The 22,880-nt window shown below is 43.4% G+C and overlaps 1 protein-coding gene across 1 annotated transcript in view; it reads right to left on the reverse strand.

Moving 5' to 3' along the window:
- The window catches only part of LOC144799981 (ATP-binding cassette sub-family C member 12-like), a 973,671-nt gene that overhangs the window by 868,151 nt on the left and 82,640 nt on the right, over positions 1–22,880 (reverse strand). The window contains exons 3-4 of the mRNA XM_078671636.1: positions 14,459–14,617; positions 4,001–4,148 (exon numbers count right to left, since the gene is read on the reverse strand). Of these exons, the coding sequence (XP_078527762.1) occupies positions 4,001–4,148; positions 14,459–14,617 (307 nt within the window). The remainder of the gene's footprint in view (positions 1–4,000; positions 4,149–14,458; positions 14,618–22,880) is intronic.

Below are 22,880 nucleotides of genomic sequence, written 5' to 3' on the forward strand. Positions count from 1 at the left end.
GCATTTCATTTAGCGACTCGCAATTTGCCACTTGCATTGTGTCGCCAATTGCGAGGCGCTAAATGAAATGGTCGTACATCTGGCCCCAAAATCCTTAGCAGTTTGAGTATTTGTTTTGTGTGAACATGTGTGTTTTTTTTTTTAAATTACTGTTTTAATATTTGAAATTTAACTCATACAAATTTCTTGGGGGGTCCCCGGCTTCCAGTGGTGAATCAATGGGGGTCCTCAGGAGTCAAAAGTTTGGGAACCACTGCTCTAAAGTATTGTATAACATCTTACAAACTTTTACCAGGCCGGTAGCCTGTGAGACTGCAGAGGTTGCTTCCCAAGGTTTGTGTGATGAGATCTCCCTATTCTTCATGAAGAAGATAGATGCAATCTATGAAAGGATAATGGCTTTGAATACAGCTGCGGGAGCAGATAACAACATCTGTCAGACTAATGCACAACAGGTGCAACCTATTCAATGCCTTACAAGCTTTCCCCCCATCTCCTTAGAGGAGGTAACCTCACTGATCACTCAAATTAAGAGCGGTAGCCCTCAGGACATCATCCCAGCCCGCATCATGCCTAGGTTGGCAGAAGTTCTGGGGCCAGGAATCCAGAATCTAGTTAACCTCTCTCTTAGTACAGGGGAGGTTCCTATATACTGGAAAAGGGCGCTAGTGAGACTGCTGAGGAAGAACACTGCTATTCCCTGGACGGAACTGGCTAATCTAAGACCCATCTCTCTCCTCCCCTTTTTGGGCAAAATTATAGAGAAATTTGTAAATCGACATTTGTCGAATTACATTGAACAAGTAGGTGGATTAGATTCTTCCCAGTCAGGTTTTAGGCCAAGACACAGCACCGAGACCACCTTGTTGTCAGTCGCAGACGATCTACACATGTTCCAGGATAAAGGCCATTCTGTTATCCTGGTTCTGTTGGATCTGTCTGAGGCGTTTGACACCGTGTCACACAACATCATGACCACCAGGCTAGCTAACATCGGCCTGGAAGATAAGGCGCTGGCTTGGCTGAGGAGTTTCCTGACAGATCGCACCCAAAGGGTCACCCTGGGTGCTTATCGGTCAGAGGAGTTGGGGATCTCTAAGGGGGTGCCACAGGGCTCTTGTTTGAGCCCTACCCTTTTTAACATCTATGTGGCCCCCCTAGCTAACATCATGAGGTCCCATGGTTTCATCCCAGTGTCATACGCGGATGACACCCAACTCCTCTTTCCTTTTAAAATCCTCACGGCTGAGGTTAGGAACTCCTTTGCTCAGGGGATGAAGGCAGTGGCTCACTGGATGGCATCTAACTTCCTGCAATGTAACGTTGCTAAGACGGAAGTGATGCTGTTCGGTGAGGCTAAACTTCTGTCGACCCCTGACTGGTGGCCTCAAGATCTTGGCACAGTCCCCGAGCCCAAGCAGGTGGTGAAAAACCTCGGCGTCCGATTGGACCAGGAGCTCTCCCTAAATCAACATGGCAACCAAGTGGTGGGTTCCTGTTTCCATATCATTGGGATGCTACGGAAAGTATTTCCTTTGCGGCCAGACTCTACTAGAAAAACCTTGGTGCAGGCTCTAGTATTGAGTCGCCTGGATTACTGCAATGGGCTACTACTGTCAGCAAATGAAGCAGTAATTTCCAGGTTTCAGGTGGTACAAAATACCGCTGCTCGCCTTGTTCTAAACCGGCCCCCTCGCACCCCCTCTAAACCCCTTCTGACCATGCTGCACTGGTTACCCATCAAACAGAGGGTGAAGTTCAAAACCTGCTGTATAATACACAAATGTTTACAGGGGAAGGGCCCTGCTTATCTGGCCAATAAATTCTCTCTTTACACACCCACGCGCTCTATGAGATCTAGCGAACAGGCCTTGCTGCGTGTTCCTAGAGCAAAAAAAGCAAGACAAGGAGATAGAGCCCTTTCAGTTGCTGGCCCAACCCTATGGAATAGTCTCCCACTAACTTTGAGACTTTGTAAGGACCACCTCCCGTTTAGGAAACAATTAAAAACTTTCCTATTCCAAAACTGCTAGCATTCACTGCCAGTACTCGTTATTTGCATTATGGCTGCTAAAGGCGCGGAGATACTCCTTCGGGAGTCAATCACAGCGCGATACAAATACGCAAATAAATAAAATAAAATTGTGCCCCTTCCATAACCCCTCCCCGGACCCTTCCCCCACCCCACCTCTTTAACCGAATACGAGCCGCTCCTGGTCAGATGGGTAATGCAGGAGTCTGATATTGATACTTCCATCTTTGGGGCTCATTCGTTCTGAGGGACTAAGGTTTCTGAAGCATTCTATGCAGGCGCTCATTTGGAAGACATCCTCAAAGCAGCAGATTGGTCTTCAAACTCTTCTTTTAAATGGTTTTATTTAAAACTGGTGCCTAACTTGGCGTCTCTGGTGGTGGATAAGCTTTAAACTAGCCTAATCATGGTCTCTGGGTCCTGACATAGAATGCAAAATGTCCTAGCTATCGTAACGGAAAGTTTCAATTCTATAAAGGACACAGAGGCAAGGATTAGTCCCACCCGCCTTTGGTGAATGCTGCAACGTCTTACCCTCCCTTAATTGGAGTTAAGTAACATATCTTCAACACAATTTGATATAACACATAAGTATATGGTTGGTTGTGGCACCTTTCATGTTGCTCCAATTATTAACAGAATTGTCTTTGCTTTAATCATGCAAAATCTTTCTTGAAGTATTGCTAAATCCCCTCCCTGGAACAAGTGATTATATACTGTAACTTGTCCTTCAGCAAGAGTGAAATCGAATGAATAGAATGTTGTCCCAGGAAGAAAGAGGAGGATATAGCGGCAGCGAAGGTTCTTGAAGGGTATACTTGCTGCCGATTAGATTAACTGTTTTTGTGTTTATTCCCCAGTGAATCATGGAAAATGTAGTTTGTTGTTTAAAAAAGTTATCTTGTTAATGGCTGCTGGTGAAAATAAATGAATAAAGTAAAGCCTAATCCTTACCTCTGTCTCCTTAATGGAATTTAACTTTTAAACTTTCTGTTACGATAGCTAGGACATTTTTCATTCATTAGCACAAGCAGGGGGATGGGGGAGCAACATTCTTTTGCTAAATATCAAAGGTCAAATAGGTTGCCTATTGCCTGGTAAAGGCACACACTCAGTACTGTGACGAGCAGGGACCGCCGCCAGGGAACTACAATTTCCTGGAAGTGGAGCGATGATCAGAGGCCGCAATATGCTGGGCCGGACCGCCGCAGTCTCGCCAAGCATATTACGAGTTTACACTCCGCTAGAGGTGACATGGAGGTTCCTCTTCCATGTTAACCATGTTGGAGAGGAAACAAAGGGGGCCTTGAGGGCCCCCGTGACACATCTGCTTGTGAATGCACACAGGGGGGCATAACATATGCCCCCCTGTGTGCATGCACAACAATTCCTGCACTTTTCGGTCCATGCCATGCAGGAACCTTGTGAGGCGTTCCCATTGTGGTGCCTTTTTCAACGTCACCAAGGCTTTTGAAAGAAGCAACGCCTTGGGAATGCCACACCACCCACCCGCCAGACTAAAAGTAACTTCTAGTGTGGCGGGTGGGTGGCTGCGAGTCTCGGCAGTGCGGGCGTGGTGGTGGAGTACCGTCTGCCCTCGCACCACCAAACCTCATATTCGAGGACTAAATTATTTTCAGGGTGAACCACTTGGTGAATAGTTGTTTAGAGACAGGAAATTGTTAGACCACATCAAACACTTTTTTGATACACTTAGGATTATACAAGCTAATGAATTTACCAGATACTGTGTGTGTACAGGGTATACTTTGTAGGATTACTACATTAAATTTCAACGTTAGTGTTATCACATTTTAACAGGTATATACTTTTTTTTAAATAGTGGATATTTACAGAACAATATTGACAAACAAATAACAAGGAATGAACAATATGATGATGTAAATTGTAACAATTCTGGGGTCAGTGGACAACATATGTACGTATGAAAGGTGAGTCATAACTTACTGGTCCTATCTCAGCACATAATACACATATAATAGTTGCGATGAGATCCATCAGCAGTCTTGTTCTTTGAAACTTCATAACAACACGAGCCAACGAAGCTTTTGCTGGGCCAAACCTTTTAACTTCTTCATCCCAAAGGGCTGTTAGTCTGCAAGGAAGACAGTTAGATCTTTAAAAATACAGGTTAATTTAACATTTACAACTACCATCTCATGAACCAGAAAATAGAGGCATCAAAGTCTGTACTGATGTAGATCTGGTTCGAAAAAATCCACCAGCTCATCGGCATCACCTACATATTTTTCATGTTCAGGTATAGTCTCAGCAATCAGAAGAAGCCCAGACCGCATAATAACCTGCATACTACATAGAATTTAATTCCAAAGTTTTACTGCTCTGTAGAAATGAGGGAGTGGGGTACCCAAATGTATGTTCTTAAAGCTCTGCAAGCTTGGGGTTTTTATTCCTTTTCAATGGTTGGTGCTTGAATCATTTTAAGGGAACAAAGTACTAAGGATGCTAGTAGTTAATCAAAAGTGGGCCTAGAAAAGCATAAATTGACAGAATCGATGAAACAAAAGAATCAGAAAAGTTGTATACACAACATCTCCACTTTGGCCCAAGAGAGGCCACAAAATTCAAGACAGTCAACCCTTGCCACAAGTCATTCTCAAATCCATGAACTCTAGTTTGACATGATTACTGAGCACATAAATACAGAAGACATCTGTTTCAATAGGTTTGAATGGCTGGATCATATAATAAGGTCTAGTAGCTCAGAGAGGATCATGTCAATCTTCAGAATTCTGGTACCATCAAACCCGGTAGAAAGCAATGTGACATGGTGTTGTCGCATAATTTCAATCTAAGTTTGTCTGCCTATGTATTTTTCAGGAAGAAACAGATGGTCGACAGTGCATGGAGTCACTCAGTAACTTTATCAGCTAGCACTTGGGATATGGAGATTGGAGCTCAGAAATATGGATGATCAAATCCAATTCATTGTTTTGCCTTAACTTAGTAACTCAGTGAGTAACCATGGGATATTGGACACAAAAGCTCAGTAACATGAAACATCAACAACCACTCTATGTTTCGGACATCTGCTGTCCACTGCACATGGGCTAACTTGCAGAATTAATTTGTAATTTGGAATGCATGATTGCTCAGAAACTGGTATATTACTCACTTTTGTCTCTCTGGTGCAGAATGGGATGATGATACAGGCCCAAAAGATACCCAAGCTCAACCAAACGCGAAGCAATAACATGCCTTATCACAATGTAGACTTATTTTGAATGATCAGAAACAATCCCCATACTTAGATTGTTTGATCCACTAAGTATGGGGATTGACTATCACTGTGTTCCTTTACTACTTTCTACTACTGCTACAAGAATGTGGTCTTCATTTGTGGCTTAGTAGACCGGCTACACAAAAGGCTGGCCTCTGCTGGTCCATACGCAGCCTTCATGTTCTGTATACACTTCCATGCTTCTTATGTGGAAGCTTCATCTCACAAATTGGAGACATTTTTGCATTTAATCTCTCTAAGGCTGCCAGCCGCTCATGCAGTCATATGCATCAAAACGCCACCTGGATCAAATCAGAAAGGGGACATTAAACAGCATGGCCCCTCTCATGCCATTTTCTCTACAGAAGGGAGGATGGGTGGGTGTTTCTGGCGGCGCAGTCAGCCGAGGATCTCCTGTTAGTAGCTCACTGCTTCCTGTCTCTTAATGATGTAAGTAACTTGAGATTGACCAATTACCTCCAAATTCCAAATGAGACCCTTTGATTTTAACATTGTTTGCATTTGCTATCTTTACTCAAGGATCAGACCAATTTCTTTCCAGTCAGTAGAACGATCTTTCATGCCTTGTCCTGAGCCATTGGTCTGGTGTGGCCTGGGATTGCAAAATATCCATGTATTAAGTTGCCAACAAACCAAACTCTAGATCCAGGGACACCATATTGTTTCCTGGGTCTAAAAGGTTTTACTGCAAACCTTGCAATACTTTGTTTTACCTGGTAGAATACTGAAATCTTTTCATAGGGGTGCTTTATATTTACTTTTTGTGAATGTAATTTTCTTAGTGCTCTCAATCAACTAGCCACATTGTCTACCATCTCAGGATTTGCTATGATGGTGGGAGCATTACAGTCCTTCGTGTTCTCAACTGAAATGTGAACAGCACTTTTTCAAAATCAGTTATTACTATGTGCATAACTATATTTTCTGTATGACATTTTGTTCCTTCATTAGTTTTATATCCTTTTGATTTTACTGTACATGCATTTATATTTCTAATTGTGTTGTTATGGTGCTCTTTTTTCTTTCTATTTACTGCTGGAGCTCAAGTACTTCAAAGTCGGTCCTGGAGGGTCGGATCCATGCTAAATCTTTAAGATAACTACATTTATCTAGATGCGGATATGCTAAAAACGTCACATGTATCCGTCTCCCCGGAACCGACTTTGGAGAAACCTGCTCTAGCTGAAAATGCCTGTATTTATTCTAAGGGTCTGAGCCGTGTTATATTTGATCTATTCTCAAGGAAGACTGCTTTCCTTTGAATATCACATATGCAGTCTACTGTTTAGTAAACATGTGCAATTTCACGTTCATTATTGTATCACTATTTCGGTACTACATAGAAAATGTCTGATAGTAATCACTATTTTCTTGGTATTTGATTGTTTTATAACCACCATAATTACATTTTTACAGCAAGTGCATCCAATTTCAAGTATTTTCTGGGTATTTTAGAGAACATGTGAGTTGAACTGAATGTTTCTGTGACTTTTGCACAGAAGAGAGGAATGTGGGCTGCTTTGCGATATGCTGCTAGTATATCAGGGCCATAAATGAACTTTTGAAACTTAGATCTGTGCACAGTTGAATATAGGATTAGCACAGAACTTCATTAAAAGTCTACATTGTCCATAAGTGAGGTCATTGGTGGTTTGGTTGTAGGTATCTTGGAAGGAAAACTTTAAACTCACCTATTTCCAGTCGGCAGTAGGCATAATTTACTGGCATGGAAGACTGTAGTAGAGTACTATCTTTGGCAAGGCACTTCAGGCATGGTTGTGTTATTCCAGGTTAATTTCATAGTGAAAGAAAAACTGTTAATAAGGGGCATAAGAGGTTTGGTGAGGAAACTATATATATGATGTCAAGCTGCTGACGGTTTAAAGTCTGTTCAGTTGTGGGAAGAGGATTTGCTGCAAGAATATCTGGTGATTGCGCGTTACAAAGATTCATACATGTTCTTAGAGGCCTTATCTCCTATGTCATGCTTTGTCAGCCAGCGCTCACAGATCTTGCTGACAGAGTTAATTTATGTTGTAGCCCTAAGTTCCTACTGTCCACCACCTCCAGCTCCAATGCCAGTATCTCCTGCTCTATGGTCTGGGTTTTAGGCACCTCCTTTTCGTCTTTTTTCTACCCTTCTATCAATGCTTTGGCCTGCCCTTGCAATACTGTCTTAAAAGCTTCTTAAACGGGTCTGGTGGGATGTCAAAGACTCCTCGTTTCCTTTGGAGTATAGTTCCACTCCCGTGTGGAGTTTGTCTCTAGGTTTTGGGCCCTGCAGGTACCAAGGATCTATCCTGGGGAATTCTGCCTTGTTAGTAACTGGTCCCTTAAGGACAATGCTTAGTGGGGAGTCGTCTGAGGTACGTCTCGCGTGATGTATCTGCTTCTCAAAGCTCCCCACCTGATCATGGCATATGAGTAGATAGTCGAGCCTTGAGAATGACCCATGTTGTGCCAAGTAGTACTGTTTTTCTTGAGGGTTGTGAGTCCTCCATAAGTCCACCTGTCCCATTGGTGTAAGGAAGCCTGGAAGAATCTGCTTACCATTATGTCCCCCTGTTGTGCTCAAACGGTCCATCACTGCGTTAGAGTTGCCTCCCGCTAGAAGGGTACCTGCGGGTAGGCCCACCAGTAATGCACTCATTTTTACAAGGATAATTGCATGCAACTTAGGCAGTATGTGCAGCGAGCAAAAAGTGAGGAAGCGTCCTTCTCACCTGCCCGCTAAGGCTACAGAGCATCCCACACTGTCTTACCAGATTTTATCGATTGTGAGGGGCAAGTAGTTTCGTAACAAAATACTTACACCCCGGGAACCTGCCAAATATCCAGAATGAGCCACCAATTTGTAACCAAAGTGGTCTAAGGCTTTATAGTGGCATCCCTTGAGATGCGTCTCTTGTAGCAATACTACGTCTGGGGAGTGGCTGCAGGACTAGTGTACATTTAATTTTGTTCCCCAGACTATTTACATTCCATTTCCATGCACGTATGCTAGCTGGTCTTACTACCATAATAAATGTGTCAGGTTCCATGTGTGACTCGACTCTACCCCGCAATGAACGCAGTGTATACATGTATTGTGTATCAGCTATGTCTGTTACGAGCAACATGAACCCACTTATCAACAAGGAGAAACAATTCACCCAACTCCCCCCTCTCTGCATCCCTGCTTGGAAAGTTTAAAACCCCCCAAATCCCCAACATGCAGAGTGCCTGTCGCCAAAGCAGTGTTTCTAAGACATCAAAAGAAGGGTGGCAAGTGCGCGCCGGAGTCGATTAGGAAGCCCCTTAGGACGGATAGGTCAATAGCGCCAATTCCCTAGAGGACAATACATAGCAGACGTCTGGGGGATGAGGAGTATCTCTGGGCAAAGTCTCAAACTGTAGGATGGAGTACAGAAGACGGAGATCAAAAAGCCTCCCTAATCTCACAACCCTCAACACCCAGAACAAGAAGCCACCCAGGAATTCATTACTGCCCACTGGTGTCACTTAGCTGCATCTTGCACTTGGTCGGACGGGGAGGCCAGACTTTGCTTTCTCTGTAGCTGTTATTTCGCGGCAGGCGTCCGCTCTCGTCGCCCCTTTGCATGACCGTCTTCCAACCCTCCAACCATTCCCATACTTCTCACGGCACCGTGAAGACATACAATTTCCCATCTGCCAACACCCTGAGCTTGGTGGGGTACAGCATCATGTACTTCATGTTTTTGACTCTAAGGGTCTTTTTCACAATATCGAAGGTTCATCTTTGACGCTGCATCTGGTGCATGAAATCCAGGAAAAAGCGAATAGTGGTGTTTTCATAGTGGAGGTCGCCCTGTGATCGTGCCACTTGCAAGATGGCATTTCCATCTCTGCAGTTGAGTATGCAGGCTACGATTGTACTGGGAGGCCCGGGCACGGACATAGCCCCAGCACTCGATACGCTCGCTGTACAGAAAAGAAGGTGGACAAGCACTTTTGACTGAGTTTGTGGAGAATCAAATCTTCCAAGAAGAGATCTACTGACTGCTCCTCCATTCTCACCTGGACCCCCACCACTTGGATATTATTGAGGCAGGCTCTGCCTTCTTGGTCTTCCGAGCAGGCCATGATTCCAGTATGCCGTTTTGTCAGGACAGACACCTGCTCCTCCAGATGTTTAGTTTTGGATTTCAGGCCCCCAATCTTTGCTTCGACTGTGGACATTTTGTCTGGCAATTTTTGAAAATGTGCCCTGAGCAGGTTCACCTCTTTTGTCACTGAGTCAAGCTTAGGCTCCAGGGTACCATGCAAGTCTGTGATTGGTTTCATGATGACTTTCAATGAGGGGTCTGACGTATGCTTCTCTTCTTCAGTTGATAATGGATTTCCGGTTGAACCCACTTCTCTGCCAATCATGACCCTGTACTTATCTATTTGATTGGTCTGACCAAGACCAGGGCCTTTGGTACGGACCACTGTCACTCTATTTCTTTTGCCAGTGGAAGCTCCGTGGCAGCCTGGGGAGTGGTTAATGTCAACTGTAAGCCTCCACAGCTTCTCCCAGTGCACCAGGTTGCGTTGTCGTTGTTATTTGGTCACTCTTCCTCTTGGTAGGTGCAGGGGTCATCAAGCAGCTATTGTTTTGTGTGGGAGTGTGGCAGCATCCCGTCAACTAGTTCAGCCATGTCGGCATGATCCCTGGAGTCCCTTGTGGGGGGAGAGAGAGCGAGCCTTCACTCTCTGCCGTGCGATAAATCAGTGCCAAAGGGCATCTGCCCCTATTGGATTGTCTGGCTGTCTCGGGGTATTCGTTGGATTGTGACCACGTCCGGCATCCCCCAAAGGCACATCTCTCTATTTGATGGGGGTTATTCCTGCTCATGGATTCCCAGTCCCAACACAGCAGTCCCCCACTCCAGCTTCCTTTAGTCTGTAGCCGCAGGTGCCCTTACCGGATCTATGTTTACTCACTGGGGCACCGGCAGAGCCCGGTCAGCATCGGCACACGAGCAGGCCCTGATATAGGCCTGCGGCTGTCCTCTGTGTGTGGAACTTTGGGAGTCCACCTCGGCCCTCCCACCTGTGCAGGTTCACAGCTGGCACCTCCAGCTGATTTTCGCTTTCGTCTCAGCCCGTGGCCACAGTGTCTGCAGCTGTTGTTCGCCTCCTCTGCAAGTGCCTCGTTCAGACTCCGGGCCGGCCCATCAATCCCTGGGCTAGCTTTCTCCTTGTCATGACAGAGCAGCGTGGACTGCTCCAAGCAACCCCCGTTGGGGTCATGGGGGCCAGCGCTGGTTTTAATTATTTAGGCTGTCGGGTGCTCCCTCAGTTCATCAGCATGGCGGGCCCTTTGCGACAGAGACACTCACCCCTCCATCCGTCCCCGCCCTCACTTCACCGACTGGCCGCCACAGTTAGCCACGGGTCGCGGCCGGCGCCATCATTGGTCTCTGCGGCGCTGCCTCAAGCCTCCCAAGACGCCTCAGTTGTCCTTTTAGTTTGGGCTGCCGTGGGTCGCTGACTCGCTTCCGGTTGTCTCCTCAGCAGCATCCATGTGCTGGTGAACAAATTTGGTCAGATGATGATTGATATTTTGGGGGATATGTGCTGGTGGCTAGCGGAGCATACTTAGTCTGCCCCCTACCCTTGGTTATTGTAAGAAAAATAAAACGATAATAAACACTTTTATTATCATTTTATTTTTAAAGTTTTGAGGCTGATGGGGGGAGGGGGGGGACTGGTCGCTCCTCCACCATAGCAGACCAGCTGCCGCTGGAATTCAGTCTTGGGCACCAAAATGGCAAAACAGCAAAATACTCTGAAGGCAGAGATATTATTTGGAAGCTTAGGTAAGATAATGGACTCTCCAAAATGGACTTGCCCTCTGATAAAAAACTAAAGATTTTTGAAGATCTAAAATCCAAGTTCCACATCCCAGATTCAGGACTTTGTAAATTCACCTAACTTACTCACTACTAGAGTGCTTTATTAAGAACACGGTCCCAAGATGCTTGTCTCCGGTCCATGGAAGACATGGCTTGGCAGTTCGGGCTGGACTGTTCCCATGAGGCACAGGGTCAGACTGATTTGCATATAGCGATGTCTGAAATGGGGTGGCTGAGTGGGCTAAAGAATGGTGATGGATTAAACCCAGATCAGTTGGCTGGGGGTGAGTGTTTGATTTGCTCAAACGGTCCGTCCATCATCCCCTTTTGTATCGCTAAGAACACGGCCAGTGCCTTTTAAAAAAAAAAATTGGAATTATCCTGCATGTGTTTGCATCAACCTTGAGGCCTTTGGATTTCTTAAAACAAACACATCGTGTTCACAGGGCATGTCTTTCTCTGAGGAGCAATCAGATAAACAAAAATATTGCACACTCTGCATGACAAATATAAATTGCCACTGTCCTTAATTTTTTAATTGGTATTTATATTGAATTAATTGTTAATTATTTTTTAATTGGTGATTTATTAGTTTTTAATTGGTAATTAATGTTTATTAATTGATAATTATGTTAGTTTATTTAATTTATTTTTGTAGCGGGTTGTAGGTTTATAGGGGAATAGGGTGGGAAGTAATTTAATTGTAATTAATTAAATATGTTAATTTATTTATCGGTATTCATTCTGAATTGTTAATTAATTATTAAATAATTTTTAATTGGTAATTTATTTTTATTAATTGATTTGATAATTAAGTTAATTTTATTAATTTATTTTCGGTAGTTGGTTGTGGGCTTATAGGGGAATAGGGGGGGAAGTAATTTAATTGTAATTAAGTTAATCATTTTTATTTATTAATTGGTATTTATTTTTAATGTATCAATTAATTGGTAATTAATTGGTAATTAATAGGTAATTAATGTTATGTATTAATATTAATTTGTATTTGTAATTGATTAATTATTATATAATATTACATTGGTAATTTATTTTAATTAATATTTTCTTGGTATTGATTTTTAATTAATTTTTATTAATATATTAAATCTTTACTTTCCCTACTGTTGCACTCACTGAAGTTGGAATAGAAATGTTTACCCCTACGCTATCCAACGCTTTCCCTACTGTTGCACTCTCGGGAGTGGGAATAGTAATTTTTAGCCCTACGCTATCCAACACTTTCCCTACTGTTGCACCCTCTGGAGTGGGAATAGTAATTTTTACCCCTACGCTATCCAACGCTTTCCCTACTGTTGCACTCTCTTGAGTGGGAATAGTAATTTTTACCGCTACGCTATCCAACGCTTTCCCTACTGTAGCACTCTCTGGAGTGGGAATAGTAATTTTTACCCCTCCGCTATCCAACGCTTTCCCTACCGTTGCACTCTCTGGAGTGGGAATAGTAATTATTACCCACCCGCTATCCAACGCTTTCCCTACTGCTGCACTGTCTGGAATGGCATTAGTAATTTTTACCCCTACGCTATCCAACGCTTTCCCTACTGTTGCACTCTCTGGAGTGGGAATAGTAATGTTTACCCCTATGCTATCCAACGCTTTACCTACTGTTGCACTCCCTGGAGTGGGAATAGTAATTTTTACTCTCCCGCTATCCAACGCTTTCCCTACTGTTGCACTCTCTGGAGTTGGAATAGTAATTTTTACCCCTACGCTATCCAACGCTTTCCCTACTGTTGCACTCTCTGGAGTGGGAATAGTAATTTTTACCCCTACGCTATCCAACACTTTCCCTACTGTTGCACTCTCTGGAGTGGGAATAGTAATGTTTACCCTCCCACTATCCAACGCTTTCCCTACTGTTGCACCCTCTGGAGTTAGAATAGTAATTTTTACCCCTACGCTATCCAACGCTTTCCCTACTGTTGCACTCTCTGGAGTGGAAATAGTAATGTTTACCCTCCCGCTATCCAAATCTTTCCCTACTGTTGCACTGTCTGCAGTGGGAATAGTAATTTTTACCCCTACGCTATCCAACGCTTTCCTTACTGTTACACTCTCTGGAGTGGGAATAGTAATTTTTACCCCTACGCTATCCAATGCTTTCCCTACTGTTGCACTTTCTGGAGTGGGAATAGTAATTTTTACCCATACGCTATCCAACACTTTCTCTACTGTTGCACTCTCTGGAGTGGGAATAGTAATGTTTACCCCTAAGCTATCCAACGCTTTCCCTACTGTTCCCCTCTTTGGAGTGGGAATAGTAATTTTTACCCTCCCCCTATCCAACGCTTTACCTACTGTTGCACTCTCTGGAGTTGGAATAGTAATTTTTACCCCTACGCTATCCAACGCTTTCCCTACTGTTGCACTCTCTGGAGTGGGAATAGTAATTTTTACCCCTACGCTATCCAACACTTTCCCTACTGTTGCACTCTCTGGAGTGGGAATAGTAATGTTTACCCTCCCGCTATCCAAAGCTTTCCCTACTGTTGCACTGTCTGCAGTGGGAATAGTAATTTTTACCCCTACGCTATCCAAAACTTTCCCTACTGTTGCACTCTCTGGAGTGGAAATAGTAATTTTTACCCTCCCACTATCCAACGCTTTCCTTACTGTTGCACTCTCTGGAGTGGGAATAGTAATGTTTACCCCTATGCTATCCAACGCTTTCCATACTGTTGCACTCACTGGAGTGGTAATAGTAAATTTTACCCTTTCTACTATCCTACGGTAAAAATATTGTAAATTTTTTATTAATATTATGTTTATATATATATATATGTAGTAACAAGTCAATTTGTATGTTTTTATTAACTTACATTAATTATTTATTAATTTTAAGGTTATTTAAGTATTTTAAGTATGTTTAAGTTAATTATATTTATTATTTCATTAATTTTTAATTAATTTAAAGCATTTAAAAAAATCGATATTTTGACTAACTATATTTTTTACATCGATATTTTTGTACTTACCTGTTTGGAGATAGGAGTTCGATATTTTTGTATTCTATATTTTTACCTCGATATTCTTGTAGTTCTATATTTTTGACATCAATATTGTTTCAGTGATCCGTGAAATTTCAAGTGACTCAAATTTTCGTAAAGTCTACCTCCTGTGACAGTAGAATGTAATTTTGTTTGCTGTGCATATTTATTGAATCGGTATATCTTGGCTGAAGGGTTATTATAGAATGAATTGCATTCAGTAAGGCAGTCACAAATACCATTATTGCTCCTTTACATTCCAATCTGAAAATACCTTTTTGCATTTACATCAGAACTGTCATAGTATGACAGTGGTGGCATATCCTCTGCGGTCAGGTGTGCGTTGTATCCTTTCATCATAAGAGGTGTCATCCATGAAAATGTGGTGAAGGACAACAGTCCTGCATCATCTATGGGGTTCAGAGAAGCAGGTCTGGTGAGAAAAAAGAAAACAAAACATTAGGATGATCTGTACCAAGGTCATCGCCACTTAGGGTCTAACTGGTTTTATCAAATCTCTCAAATAAGTGAAGCAGCAAGATTCATTTTCTGAACTGTCTATGAAGCACTCACAAACCGTTACACGTCACAGAGGGTTTCAATAATTGTGCACTGTGTGCAATTATGAAGGTCTTTCCAGCATGTTTTGTTACTGGCACATATTCAAAGAAAGCACATGAAGGCTTTTGCTTTGCGCTGAAGCCTGCCAGCTGTGTTCTTGTGGCATCTTGCGGCAATCTCATGGATTTCATACATCATACTCTCTCAAAAGAGCATCTTGTGCCTCTGTCTAATTGTTGTTACAATGTCATCTCTTGTTTCTCAGATCTACCATCTTTCATGTGCTGAGTGGTTTTGGACTCTTCAGAATTTGGAGATAGAGTTGTGTGGATGCCATTACAAAGAATACTGCAATAATTAAGACAGGAGAAAACCAAGGTAAAAATGTAGACAATATTTTGATAGATCTGAGAAAGTAGTAGATTACCTCTTAGCTGACAGAAATGGTGAAAAGTATTTAGAAACCTAGGGGCTAATTATGATGTTGTCTGACCGCAACTGACCGCCCGTGGGTTGCGGTCCGCCTAACATCTGCCCCTGTGGTCCACCTGCCACAATACAATGCGGGGGGCGGAGGCATCGGGCGGAGGGACTGTCCACTGCTGTTCTGACAGGCTCGTTGAGCCCGTCCGACTATAGGAAATGCGCATGATCCATTAATGATGGCACAGCCAACCTCAGCCTCCTCGTCGGGATTATGATGTTATTTTATGTCAGCCTTTGTTTGTCTACCTTTCCGACATGGAAAATGCTGTCGAAAAATGACTATGGGGGTCCTTGCAGGGCACCCTTCCCTCTTGAACCTCTGCTAGTGGGCCTGGGGGGCACCTATTGTGCCCCCCTGAACATCCCTGTGCCATTTGGCAGGCACCGTGTTTCAAAACATCCTTGTTACAATGGCAGGTTGAGCTGCTAGCCTTTTCTGTCCGCCGCACAAGCTGCCATCATTAAATGGATGTTTCCAACCACCCATAGGGGGGTCGACATCCTAATACTGAAGTCAGAACCGCTGACCTGAGATCAGGAAGTTCCAGACGGCTACGGTGTTGGGTGGACATATGTCCGCCTGACATGGTAATCAGAAAATAATTGTTTCAAATGTATTGGGAGTTCCCTGTAGATCAAACATCCAAGGTTTGAGCATGAACCTCATTTAGGGGTCGACAGGGGTCTCAGCTGCGACCCCTGACTTCCTCTTTGCGATCCTTGACACTGGCTTTGCGACCCATGGCCTTAGAGACTCCAAAGGCAGCTGCAGGAATAGAAAGAAAATTGGACTCTGGAGAGCCCTGTTTACCTGTTGCTGCTTCTCCAAAACTAGAGGGCTCTAATTAATTAATTTGTATCCCACTTCAGAATGTTTTTCTTTTGAAAATAGATAACATTCTGTAGTGTAGCAATGTACACTCCAATAGAAGAAAATGTTGCGTTCAGGGGTGCCAAATGCAGCAATTTTTTTCACTTGCTCTGCTGCTGCTAAACTTTGCTTTTCCAGGCTTGCGGGGATGAGATTGTGCTGACTGTATCTAGCCAGATGACGGCTGCAAACTTGACATATCAAGGAAGGACTCCTGGCATATAATGGCTGCACTCATAGCACATTATGACACTGCTCCATTAACATATATGTGTGTGTAGGACAAAAGATAGGTTTGTATCTGCTTTAGAAACCTGTTGTGTTACTTAATGTTTAATTTTTCAGTTGTATTTGTTTGCATTAAGTGGTGCCACTACCTTAATGTCATTATATTAAAGTTCATGTAGTAACACTTTTTCTAATATCATCAGAATCAAAAGATCGTGTGACGTCACTCCCTGTGCTGTCATCTGAAGCTGAATGTTTGAATGATGCCACTTCTGCTAATCCTGGCATTTTGGTGAATAGAGGTGCAGGGGTTTTAGGATTTCAGGCTTTTACCCAACGAGGCGGGGGAGAATAAAGGCACTCAAGTCAAGAAAAAGATGGTAAATTGGGTTGAGTGGCGTCAGGAAAAGTAATTTCCTTTTTTTACAGTTCTGACATTTTTTAAGTTTCGTACAGTTTTTCTACATTCAGATAAGAATTAAGGATAGGGAATGTGATACATTAAGCTCACTTCCAGAGGTATCTTGAAGCTTAAAATGGAGCTCTGTATCATCTATGCAAATGTGATTATCAAGGAATCTAGAATATCAGGAAGAGAGACAATGTCAAAACTGAATTGCATTGGCATTAATTATTAGCTCTGTGTTACCTCAAATGTGATGTTGGTAGATCTGGCAATAAATTAATAACATTTTACATCACGGGTGTGGTTATGCAGGAAGGATTTAAATTATAAATAAGAGTGATGTCACTTTCCTAAATAAATGTTTTATATTATTATAGATATTATTTCCTCTGTTATTATGATACACATAACTATGAACCACAGGTGCATTATAAATGGGGTTCTGACACTATGTTGTTTCTAAAGTGCAAGAGAAATGTGCATGAGTGCAATTCATGCAATATCGATTGGTTAAACCTTTACTTTCATCTGCAAAATAGGAATGGATATATCATTCCAAAATATAATGTTTACACCTTTTCACCTGATACATGTTCCCTCACAGGAGTGGCCTTATGCCACCTAGAAGTAATTCAGAGGCCTGGGCTTCCATTTTCTGTAAATTAACTTGGTTCAAAGGCAGATTGTTGAAACAACAGAATTACAAACTTTTTTGTACACACCTTTAAGGATGACTTCATGGAATAACATTATTTACTGATCAGCTTATACACAGTAATTGGTCATTAGGGAATGCTATTTGACTTTTGTGAGCAATGGGGTTATAATTAGTTGAAGGAGTGAAGTATCCACCTCGAGTAATAATCACAGTCCTTGACAGGGTGAACCACTAAAGTCACTAAGTATACCTAAGCTCAACTCCCTGGTAGCTATGGCACAGAGCAACCTGACTTATCATAGAGGCAATGTGTAAGGTGTAAAAGCACAAAGTGCCAAAAATAGCCGATGGTTGTGGAAAAACAAAACTTAAATGCAGTTTGATGCTGACCACATTGGAGTTCAGGTCGGATATACTAACCAGGTTCATCATGGTGAAAGATTTTACCTTCTGACTTTTGTCACAATCCACCAAAGAAGTACAATTTTAAAGCCCCTCAGTTGAGGCACTCAGCGACTACAGGGTGGCAGGCAGGCCAACATGAGAGTCCAATTGAGGTTCAATTGCTATTGGTCAGCTGGGCATGTCCAGGAAAAAGCCTCTTGTAGCTTGTTGTGTACATGTAGCTTTAGCAGGAGGTCAGCCTTTTGGACCCTACAACGCACTTCTTTGTCCTGGGTACAAGACAGAGAGCAGGTCTAGTCCTCTAGGGTTCTTCTCAGGTTGCAGACAGCAGACTCAGTCAGCCTATGATCTTCCTCTGGTCCAGGAGTGTTCTGATGTGGGTAACTGGAGGTGCCACATTTATGCATGGCATGAGCTACTAGTAGGAATGGCCCCTGGGTATGCCCTAACAAATGGGGTAAATATTTCCTGGGCTAACCCTACTCACTTTGGGCATCTTCATGCTGGCCAAAGTCTTTGGCAAAACTAATCTTAGGCTCTGAGGGCTTGGTGTGTGTGTTTGTGCGGGGAAACACTACGGTGAGCCAAATATCCTCTCATGTTTAACACAAAAATCCAGCTTGATGCAGTCCCTGTACCTACAACAACCTAAGAGACAGGCATCTGGTATGACAAAGCTGAGCTTTGAGCAACCAGACAGTAGATGCAAGCAAATTAATTTTGCATTCTGTTTCCCTTTTTTGAAGTGCACTCCAAATGTTATATGTAAGCTAAAAGACCGGTCAAACAGACTGTGATGCTGTAATGTCAGAACAGGCCCACTGTGATTGAGGCCTGACTGAGGGAAGACAACATAGGGCCCTACCCAAGTGTCAGCTAACATTTGCCTGTGATAATGGTGGCCTCCTTGAGGAGCATTCCAAGTGTCATATGAGAAGCCCCAGCAGACATGTCAAGCAGGATGTGACATTCAAGCGACACTTGACACATTAATGACAGCAAGTATTCTCCCAGTCTTCCTTACATACTCTGTCAGGCTCAGACGGGTCAACTCTGCCTGTTCAGTCAGCCTAATGTTTTGTTCCTGGGAGCAAGCTCACACCTCATTCATGACATTTTAAAACACATTTCCAAGATGGCGGCCTCACTCCTCAACACAATATGGAGAAAGCATCCAAACATGAGTCACAATAAGAAATATTTAATTACTGGTTACCATAGTGTCTGAAACAGCTAAGGTTATTGTGAGAGACTCTACAAAAATACATAAATCAGCACTAAATATATCTTCTTGCGAGCATTAAAAACAGTTCAAAAGACAAGCTTTTGCTTTCAATTACATGCTCCACCACATGTTATTTCTGCAGTCTAATAAAAGGACTATTGAGTCGCATCAACAAAACTTGGAAGCCCTAAGGGTACAATGTAAGATTCCACAAAATGTTAAAGATTTGTAAGAAAGGCCATCGAAGAAATTTCAGACCGTAAAAAATACCATGGTGCTTATAAATCACATAAGTTTGATAAAAGCTTGTAAATTACATGAATAGACTTTTAAAACTGATTGAATTGTATAGGACATTAGGCTTGAACCCTGAATAAAGGAGAAGAATGTCCTATAGGAAATATGCATCAAATATGCATGAAGCGTTTTTTGACTTGCATACATCTTTGATACAATTTGACAAATCTTACAAAATTTCACCTAATTAAAAAAAAGTTTCAAGTTGGGTCTTGTGCATGGAAAGTTAGAGGGTGAAGCGCAGGCCGAGAAAAAGGGAGAGGGGCAAAAAAAGTGTGTTTCCCATGTTAAGTGTTCCATAGGAATTTTGAACACGACTACAACCCAAACTGCTGAATGGAATTACACCTAATTTGGCTAGCTCTTAGTGCAGGAAAGGTACCGTTGTTATTTTGTCTGAATCCGTTCAGTAGTTTTTGAGATATTAATAGAAAACCAACCTGAGAGGAAAAGTTGCACCTGCCATTTTGTTAATCGGGACTCAGTACCCAGCAGGAAAAATAAAGTTCAAAAGTGATAGAAGGGTTCGGGATAGCAGTTCCCTGACCACATGGGACTAATGGAAGGGTATGTGAGAGACTCCTCATAGGCAGGAAATTGTCCAAAAACCTTTTTTTAACCACCTGAGGCTCCCTGATTCCCCCAGATCTTCAATGATTCTGGTGGATTTGGGAAGGATCCTGTGATCCAGACTTCAATTAAAAAACATACACTTACTCACAGATCCACACATCTACTCACACACTCACTCCCACACCTACTTACATGTTAATGTTAATGTTAAAAGTTTTCTGGAGCGCACAGCTGCCCCAGCAAAGGGGCGTCCCGGCGCTGTCAGACCTGAAACAGGGCAGTCCAGAGAGATTACAGCACAGGCGATCAAGTCCATGTCCTATACTGAAGAAAACAGAAAAGTTTTATTGGCTTTCCGAAATACCAACAGGTCCTCCAGAGCCCGGATATGTAGTGGTAAAGAATTCCACAGCTTGGCGGCTAGGTACCGAAAGGAAGACCCTCCCGCCCGACAACGTGTGAACCGTGGGACAGTCGCCGTGTGCTGTCCACAGGAACGCAAATGTCGGTGTGGGACATACGGGCTCAGAAGACCGCACAGGAGCATTGGGCTATTTGACTAGGCTTTAAACTGGATCCGTTTATCAATCCATAGCCAGTGCAGCCCTTGTATTGTAGCCCCGGCCGAGCAGTAGCGGGGGAGACCCACCAGCGATCTGGCTGCGGAGTTCTGAACTTGTTGTAATCGCTGTATCTCTGCTTTATTAGCCCCTAAAAGCAGAGAACTGGCGTAATCTAAGCGAGACAATATAGTGGACTGCACAATAGGCTGACGCATTGCAGGGTCGAAAAATTTCAGGAGAGGTTTAAGGCCCCTTAGTAGTCCAACGCAGGTGGCAGCAACTCTCTTAGTATGGGTCTGGAAGCTAAGCGTGGAGTCCATCCAGACCCCAAGATTTTTTACCACTGATTTAGGCGATGGCATAGGACCAAGGGGCGCTGGCCACCAGTGCTCGTTCCTAACAATAGAACCTCAGTTTTGTTCGCATTGAGTTGTAGACAGTTTTCTGTCATCCAGTGTGCCACTGCTGTCATCCCCTCTCTGAATCTGGTGGCTGCTACTGATGGTCCCTCAGCCAAGGTAATAACCAGCTGGGTATCGTCCGCATAGGACACCATCGTAAGATCCCATCTTTTAGCAACAGCAGCCAAAGGCTGACATACAGATTAAACAGAGAGGGGCTCAATGCTGAGCCCTGTGGGACCCCCTGTCTGATGGAATAAGGTTGCGAAAGGAACGGAGGGGCCGACACACGGAAGGATCTTTCTGTAAGGAATGACCTAAACCATTCCAGCGCCATACCGGTAACCCCTACTGCCTCCAGACGATGAAGAAGGATGTCGTGTGACACCGTGTCAAAGGCAGCGCTGAGATCTAACAAAATCAGCGCTGCACTTTGACCGGCATCAAGGACACTCCGCAGATGTTCAGTGGTGGCTAGCAGGGCCGTTTCCGTGCTATGGCCAGGCCGAAAGCCATTCTGAGATGGGTCCAGAATATTATAGGAGCTCAGGAATTGAGATAGGGTGTTGTTAACATGGGCTTCTGCGATCTTGGCAACCCAAGGGAGGAGTGAGATTGGTCTAAAATTCTCAGGTTTTAAGGGGTCTAACGTAGGCTTCTTAATAACAGGAGACACCGAAGCCTCTTTCCAAGCAGCTGGAACAATGGCACTCCGAAAAGATCGGTTCACAATTTGGCATAGCGGCTGCTGCAGCAACGCAAAAAATTCAATAAATTGAGGCGGCCTCATGGGGTCAGCCGGGGAGCCAGATTTTATTTTGCCACCCAGTCTGATAAGGTCCTTTCCAGAAATTTCAGGAATAGCAGATAGCGCTGGGCATGACTCATCTCTAACAAATGTGGAGGTGATGTCAGGGGTCACATGTGGAAAGGATTGATAGATTTTTTGGACTTTTTCCACAAAAAAAGTCGCAAGCTCTTCACAATGTTGCAAGGATGTAACACTGGCTGGAGTTGCTTTGCTACTCCCGAGCTCTTTAAAGATTTTAAATATGCATTTGGTTGGATTGGAACTAAGCTTTATTTCCTTTGCATAGAAAGCCCCACGTGCAACACTGATCGCTTTGTGGTAAAGTTTGATTTTAGACATATAGATTACTTTAACTTCATTCATATAGTCTCTTCTCCACTCGCGCTCAGCTTTCTTGCACGCTTTTTTAAGTGCTCTCAAGGATTCATTATACCAAGGGCTCGAGTTAGAGATACGCCCCTTGGTCCATTTATCAGGGATAAAGGTATCTAAACCCTTTAGTATCCAATCGCAGAAGGCGGTGTAAGCCATCTCGGGATCTGTCATATCAGCTAAGGGGTTAGACATAAGGAAGGCATGAAACTCATCCAGTCTGAGTTTATGCCATGGGCGTCTAAAGGCCTTCTTCTCACTATCACGTGTGTACGAGTCAGAAGTAGGTAGCCTTATCTCGTTCAGAAAGTGGTCCGTCCACCCCATAGGCTTAGGCGTAACTATTCTCAAGTCTGGGATATTGGAAAAGACCGGATCTAAGGTGTATCCGGCCATATGCGTAGCACCGGACACTAATTGTTCCAGCTGCAGCGCACCTAAATCCTCAACCAAAGTGTGTATAACACTATCCTGCAGCATATCAAAATGAAGATAAAGGTCACCCAAGATAGTGAAATTGGCGGACCCCACAACTAGGTTGCTTGCCATATCCAGAAATGACTCAATAAACTTTTTAGCTGGCCCTGGGGGGCGGTAGATAAACAGACCAGAGAAGGCAAAATTCGCACTAATATCTACCCTAAAACGGGCGCTTTCACATTCCTTAATAGTCTCCTTGGTAAAAGAGCAGGGGTACAGGGATTTATAGATTATCGCGATACCCCCCCCCCTAGAGTCCCTATTGATAGTACTAATCGAGTAACCCCCGGGGAGAGTGAGATTAGGTATCGCTGTCATGTCATCTCTAAGCCAGGTTTCGCACACAAACAGAATATCCG

Source organism: Lissotriton helveticus, chromosome 12 (genome assembly GCF_964261635.1).
Source record: "Lissotriton helveticus chromosome 12, aLisHel1.1, whole genome shotgun sequence".
Taxonomy (NCBI): domain Eukaryota; kingdom Metazoa; phylum Chordata; class Amphibia; order Caudata; family Salamandridae; genus Lissotriton; species Lissotriton helveticus.